The following is a 7639-nucleotide window of genomic DNA, read 5'->3' on the forward strand; positions in this document are numbered from 1 at the left end:
ATTTTGACGCCATGGCTCGAAGTCAAGCTGAGAAGTTTCCCAAGACCTGCTCGGCCTGCAGGCGGGTATTCCATGTATAAGCTGTGTGAGCCCGGCCCCTGAGGATGTGGGTCTCCCTTCCCCCACCACCCCCGACCGTAAGTCAGTCTGCAGGGCACCTCAAACCCTCAGCAGTCAGCACTGCGGGGGCGCGAACATGCCCCGACCACACCTCTGATGCCTCTGTGTTAGCCATCGTTGGGTTTCCTCCTCTGCGTGTTGAGACCAGTCACCTCTCCAGCTCAGCAATATCTCAAATGGCAAAAACTGATCAAATATTTACCCTCTAATGAGACGCAGTGTGTTGTTTTGTACCAAGTAAGAGTATCATTTGACCGCTGCGTTGACGTGAGCTGCAACCCTGAGAGGCATCTCAGAAGCTACACTTTATTGAGGGAAATGGATCAAGGATTTCAGTCCAAGTGCAGAGAATCAGGTTACTTTGAAGCGTTACAAAACCAACATAATTATACCTATTAACTGCCAAAGAAACAAAAACAACTTGCACCCCTTTAGTTTTTCCGATCCACTGTGTTTCTCACCAGCATGAACTTTTGGAAGAACAACATTTCTAAATTGTATGTTATCTAGTTGTATGCAGGGCAGTCTGCCACAGTCAACCAATACGAAAAGGGGCAGAAACAGCAGGTACATCTGACTGTTTCTAATGAACACGTCAGGGCCCAGACAAACTGAAAAGCTTTCACAGGAGACCTTGAACCAATGCCCTCTTTATGGAGAAAGATGATATTCATGGAAAAATGTTTATTTTTAGCAATGAAAGGCACTGAATACTGACTATTACTGAACAAATATGTTCTATAACGGAAATAAATATGTCAAAATGTGACAAAATATTTAGGCATTTTAAAAATATAAAAAAATAAAAATGAAATCTTATATTTAAATAAATAAATAAATAAATAATATTTACTAATTTCTTTATTTATATTATATATAATTTATTTATTATATGTCTTCTTTGGAATATGTTCTTTAAATTTTGCAAATCATTTTACACAATCTTCATCTAAGTTGTCTTAAAGTTTTAAAATCGTAGGTGATCAGCTTTTTTTATTACCTCTTCTATGATTAATATATATTTAATATTTTCACCTTATTAGTAGTTGTGAAAAAGTACGACAACTATTTTCTGTGTGAGCGTCTTATTCTTAACAATAACACATTTACGCAACTGATCAAATCGCTGGACTTTTAAATAATTCATTGCTAAATCAATAACTCTGTGATAAAAATAGAAAACATTCAATCTTTTTCGTGACTTATATGTCACCTCATAATAACTAGCAGTCGGATTGGGTTTCTAAAAATTGAATACATGGATTATAGTGACTGAACTCTCCCAACAAAGTGTCCTTTGTCCACAGAAAACAAGTGTTGGAGCAAATCCAGCAAAGTGGATTTTAGTGTTGAGACACGTTTGTTTTGATCCGCTTTTTCACAGACTTTATGGCCTATTTGAAGAAAAAAAAAAAGAATATCTAGCCTATTAAATATAATATCATATTTAATGTCCATGCACTTCTTGTATAGTATTGTTAAAGTAATAACATCATGATCATTATGATCATTATTACTATTATTATAATTGTTATTGTGGGTTGTAAATAAACTTGGGATGCTGTTCATATATTTAATTTGGGATGTAAATAAATCTGGGATAGTTTATATATTATATTATCATTCTATGATATATGAGTTATTAGAGGAGAAGTGAGAAAGGGGTAAGGAAATATAAGTTTTACTTCTACCTACCTCTTTTCGGACACTATTACTCTTGTTTTGTTTGTTATTATTTTGTATCTGTTTTATTTATTTTTATGTTCGAAATAAAGTCTTTCATTCATTCATTATTATTCGCATAGATCCTTATATTAATAGCAAACGATTTTAATATTGCATCCTGCAGTTGTGAATTAGAAACAACTGATCACAACATCAATTAAATCATGAATGAAAGAGTAATCATCAAACTTTCTTAAATAAATAAATAAAATTAAAAAAACTCCCTGTTTATGTAAAGACATTATAATTTGGATGAAGTGTTCAGTCATGTCCCTTGTTGATTCTTTGCGATGACAAACACATTTAATGAGACATGTTTTATTTTGTAATCTCTCTTCAATAAATTGTCTGCTGAAAGGTTTAAAATATAAATGTAGAGCCGAAACTTACATATTGAAATGTGTTGTATCATCCTCTCTTACTTTGTTTGGATCATTGCAGCCACTGAACAGTTGCGAGGCTTCCTTTCCAAGTTTCTGGACTGCTGTCTCCCCCTGTTGGTCACTGAGGTCACTGCAGCGCTGAGACTCCACTGAGGGAACCGCTCCTTTAAACAGACTCAACTGTCTCTGTGCAACAAACACTACACAACTATACCCACATTTATTCTACTGAAAACAGAGTTAGAAAAGACACGATAAAAAACGTATAAATGTATAAATCAACCAAACAGTGTATCCCATTAATATGTCATACAAACAGCAGACTGGTGCCCTCTGAAAAGAAACTTAAACACAAAGATTTTTTTTTTTTTTATACTTTATTTTTTTCCCTTTTTCAAGGCTGTTTTCATATATGCAATCCACTGTTTGTAATTACAACAGTCTATAAACCAACTTTTAAGTAGATGAGCTTACAGACAAACCCATCAAGTACACTAGAGAAAACAACCTCAACATTCAAAACCAAAACAAAACCAAGAAAAGAAATAACAATTAAACACAATTATTTTTAGGCATGTAGTTGGTAAAGCAAGAGGTTAGTCAATCTGGGGGAAAAATATGCAAAAGGGCCTGTTATTTCTGTAAATTGAAATAAAAAGAAATAAAATATGTAACCAAGTATAATAAAGAACTCTAAGAACTTCAATGTGTTTATACTTCTAACAGTCCTAATGAAAGTTATTGGGATGATTTTGTGTCTGTAATCAAAGAAAATTCATAGGATGGTATTTTTTATCTTTCTTTATATCACTATAATATTAAAATGATTCATATTATTATAATAACATGTAGTTATGATTTGTAATTATAGTCTATTTTTCTTCTCTCTTTAAGTATAAACTTTTTAGACTTGAAGTTACACCTTAAATTTAAATGAAACCAAAGATTATGAAGGGGAAAAACACCTTTTTTTCCAACTGGAGCTGGTTTTTCGCTGTTGTTGACTTGCTTGCTGAGTTCTGCTTTGCAGAGCAGAGTCAGATTTCGTCTCCGCCTACTAAAAAGTTTCCCCCAATCATTTCCTCGCCGTCAAACATAAATCCAGGCATCGCCTCCTGTGTCTCTAGACTCTCCAGCAATCCTCCTCCAAGAGTAGACCTCTCATTCACACTTCTCTCCAAAGTCACAGTTGTGCAAAGTCGAGCATTAGAAAACTTCTTCTCTGCGCAATCGTGAAAAAAGTCCAAGGAGCGTCAAAAACTTTTTATTTTTGACTTTTTATTTTCGACCTTTTTAAAAGGATTTGCCAGTGAAGCTGTGCGCCCTCACAGACTGTCAGTCACTGCAGTCTTTTGGGCACTTTGGGATTTAGAAAGAAAAGGATTTTCTCCTTTTTTTTTTACATTTCTTTTTGTTTTTCTGCGAGATTCTTTAATTTTTTACGCATGAATCTCCTCGACCCTTACCTGAAGATGACAGAAGAACAGGAGAAGTGTCACTCCGACGCTCCCAGCCCCAGCATGTCCGAGGACTCCGTTGGCTCTCCGTGTCCGTCCGGCGGATCCGGCTCCGGCTCGGATACCGAGAACACCAGACCGTCCAACAACAACCACCTCCTCCTGGATGCAGAATACAAGAAGGAAGGAGACGAGGAGAAGTTCCCGGTGTGCATCCGAGATGCGGTGTCTCAGGTGCTGAAGGGATACGACTGGACTCTGGTGCCCATGCCGGTGCGTGTAAACGGCTCCAGTAAAAGCAAACCTCACGTCAAGAGACCCATGAACGCGTTCATGGTGTGGGCTCAGGCTGCACGGAGGAAGCTGGCCGATCAATACCCGCATCTGCACAACGCGGAACTCAGCAAAACCCTCGGCAAACTGTGGAGGTAGGTTCACTTTGCACGCTCTTTTACGCACTATTTCCTCCATGCAATGCACCACCTGTCTGCTGTTGCACGTAGAGCTTTGCAGTTTGGGAATTTGGCATTTGAAATTATATTTCTCTCTATTACTTATTTCTAATTATGGATACCGTATTCTATGTTCCAGTATAGAAGAAGTGGTATAGACTCAGATTACGCACACTTTTGTTTCAGCTGCTTCTTCTTAATTATTGATATTTATTTTTATTTATTTATTATTTTATTTAAAAGGGAGTTTAAAACATAAATGTCATCATTTGATGCACCGTATACCAGATTATAGCTTTAAGCTCATTCACATCTTGGCACGTCAAAACAAAGAAACATACTACAGTCATACAAGAAAGAACATACAACAGTGAATGCAATAATTCAGTAAATTGCACTATCATGCAACTATTTAATCACTCATGTTCTTGTGCTCGTTGAATGTGTTTTTAATGTGAATTTTCTGTGCTATTTCCAGATTGCTCAACGAGGGAGAGAAGCGTCCGTTCGTAGAGGAAGCTGAGCGCCTGAGGGTGCAGCACAAGAAGGACCACCCCGACTACAAGTACCAGCCACGCCGGAGAAAGTCTGTCAAGAACGGACAAAACGACCCAGAGGACGGAGAGCAAACCCACATCTCTCCTACTGCCATCTTCAAGGCGCTGCAGCAGGCCGATTCTCCTGCGTCCAGTCTGGGCGAGGTGCATTCTCCAGGAGAACACTCAGGTAAGAAAATTAAATGAAGACACCAAGAAAAATAATTTATTTTCCAAATGTGACTCATTGTGGCACTGCTTATGGAAGGCAAATATTTAGAAGCCTTTAGGGCCTTGAACAAGACACCTGTTAATCATTTAATGATTAGACACCTGTCAAGTGTATAGTGCCAACAAACTCCACCTTCTGAAAACATTCATACTGGTATTTCACTTCATCACCTGTCCCTCATGCATGAATTTGAACTGTGAGGTTAACTCTGCCTTCTTTCTAACCAGGTCAGTCCCAGGGCCCGCCAACGCCCCCAACAACCCCCAAGACAGACCTCCCCTCCAGCAAACCTGACCTGAAGCGCGAGGGGCGCCCCATGCAGGAGGGCACCAGCCGCCAGCTCGGCGGCATCGACTTTGGAGCCGTGGACATCGGCGAGCTGAGCAGCGAGGTCATCTCCAACATGGGGAGCTTCGACGTCGATGAGTTCGACCAGTACCTGCCGCCTCACAGCCATGCCGGGTTGACCGGAGCGGGCCAAGCCGGCTACACCAGCAGCTACGGCATCAACGGCTCTTCGGTCAGTCAGGCGGCCAACGTTGGGGCCCACGCCTGGATGTCCAAGCAGCAGCAGCACTCTCTGACCAGCCTGGGTGGAGGAGGAGGAGGAGGAGGGGGAGGAGGAGAGCAAGGCCAGCAAGGTCAACAGAGAACCACCCAGATCAAGACAGAGCAGCTGAGCCCGAGTCACTACAGCGAGCAGCAGGGCTCCCCGCAGCACGTCACCTACGGGTCCTTCAACCTGCAGCACTACAGCGCCTCCTCGTACCCGTCCATCACAAGAGCACAGTATGACTATTCAGACCACCAAGGTGGCGCCAACTCCTACTACAGCCACGCCAGCCAAGGCTCCGGCCTGTACTCCACCTTCAGCTACATGAGCCCCAGCCAGAGGCCCATGTACACCCCGATCGCCGACACCACCGGGGTGCCCTCGGTGCCCCAGACCCACAGTCCGCAGCACTGGGAGCAGCAGCCCATTTACACGCAGCTCTCCAGGCCATGAGGTGGCGGCCCCTCAGCACTGACTGTACAACACCCATCCCCACGCATATAGACTTCTTTCTGGCCTCTGCGCCGCCACGCCACACACGCCCTTCATTGCCAACAGAAAAACATGTCAAGGACTTCTTTTTTTTTTTTTTTATAGTACTGAAAATATATCTTTGGATTGGCTCACAACAGTGCCTTTTGTATTGGTTGGAATTGTGATTATATTTTTTTAGATATAATGTTTTAAAAAAAGTTAAATCCTCTGTGAGGACATACTGGTTATAAATATTTTAGTATGTACTGTGTATGTGTTCTGCTCTTCATCATAATCAGTGTCATCAGCATCCTCATCGTCACGATTTGAAGGTTTAACACATCTAAAGGAGCGGGTAAAAACACCCTCAGTGGCCTTACTTCTCACTAATGTATTTTTTGTACATCAGTTTACTGACACTGCCGTCTTATAATACCTGCAGCCTACGTTCCGCTTTGAGTTTTTGTACTGTACATATTTTATTGTAATTCCCGCGAGATGCAAGAATTGAGCGATGCAGGTTCGAAATAGATTTTGGCCATACGATATGACCGTGTCATCAGTGAATTAGTCAAATATTCTACTTCTTGTTCTTTGCTTTAGCTCTAATGATTGTGTTGGAAACGCTATAGCAGGTGCCATGTAACTCTACTAGGGGCCTTACTGTGTTGCTAGATGTAACCGAGCAATGCTTGCTTTTATCCGGGTACTGCCTTTTGATACCGTTGGTGCCTCTGGAGCCGCAGCGGAGAGGCTCCCTCCATCCGCTGGCATCGAAAAACCACAGCATAGTTCTGACTTCCTGCTTGAGGAGATGCAGGAAGTGACCTTTGACCTGATTCTCCTCAGCAGCCAGCAGGTCTGAGTCTGGCGTGCTTCTATCATTCCTACAGCCCCCGTCCTTTTTTTTTTTTTTTTTTCTAACCTTTTTTCTTAATTTATTCTTTAGCATTAATTTTATTTGAAAATAACTATTTTGCAATTATCTTCTTTTAAATTCCGCAGCAGCTAACTGAGATGTTTTCAGTGGCATAGTTTGCTGCCATATGTGGTACAAATTTGTTTATTTATCATTTGTAAATGTTTCCTTTATTCATGATCTAGTTTATGTACAGATTACTTATAATGAGTCTTTCTCTTAAAAAAGAAAAACTGGAAGTTTTCTCTTTTTTTCTTTCTAACAAATGAATTAATGGATATGGAAGCTGCGGCTGTTTTGTTTTTTTGTTGTAAAGAATTTGCTGGAATCGACAGGATACTTTTTGTTATTGAAAAAAAAAACGTTGCGTTCCTGGTTTTATATCATGCATCATTAGTTCTCATCTCGTCATCTCCTTAATGCAGTTTCCGTAGGTAAACATGGCATTGTCTTAAAAGCTTATCTTTTGTATTATATTGTTTGCAATAAAAACAAAACACTGAGAAATATGTCATTGTCTTGTGCCTTTAATTATGAGCATGTTTCATACTGTGTTATCTGTGTCAGACAAAGATCAGTGAGGTTTATTTGTCCCAGTTATGATAAGGTGGCAGAAGATAAATTAAAGTTTTATTTACTGAGTCTGAATCACTTTGGAACAGTCTTCATCCGACTCATAAGCTTAGAAAACGGCGGAAATCCAGAAGATTATTATAATGTGACACAGATAATCTAATTTCTGCAGTAATCAGAGGCAGCTTGTCGGCGACCCACTGCAGCAGTTTGGT

At 40.2% G+C, this 7639-nt stretch overlaps 1 protein-coding gene across 1 annotated transcript; it reads left to right on the forward strand.

Annotated features, from left to right (window-relative positions):
* Positions 1 to 3353: 3353 nt before the first annotated feature.
* LOC141781094 (transcription factor Sox-9-B-like) lies at positions 3354 to 7360 on the forward strand. The gene is made up of 3 exons (XM_074656617.1): positions 3354 to 4113; positions 4616 to 4863; positions 5133 to 7360. The coding sequence occupies exons 1-3, from the start codon at positions 3674 to 3676 to the stop codon at positions 5909 to 5911; spliced, it is 1467 nt and encodes a 488-aa protein (XP_074512718.1). The 5' UTR covers positions 3354 to 3673; the 3' UTR covers positions 5912 to 7360.
* Positions 7361 to 7639: the final 279 nt, after the last annotated feature.

This window comes from Sebastes fasciatus, chromosome 13, assembly GCF_043250625.1.
Source record: "Sebastes fasciatus isolate fSebFas1 chromosome 13, fSebFas1.pri, whole genome shotgun sequence".
Classification (NCBI taxonomy): domain Eukaryota; kingdom Metazoa; phylum Chordata; class Actinopteri; order Perciformes; family Sebastidae; genus Sebastes; species Sebastes fasciatus.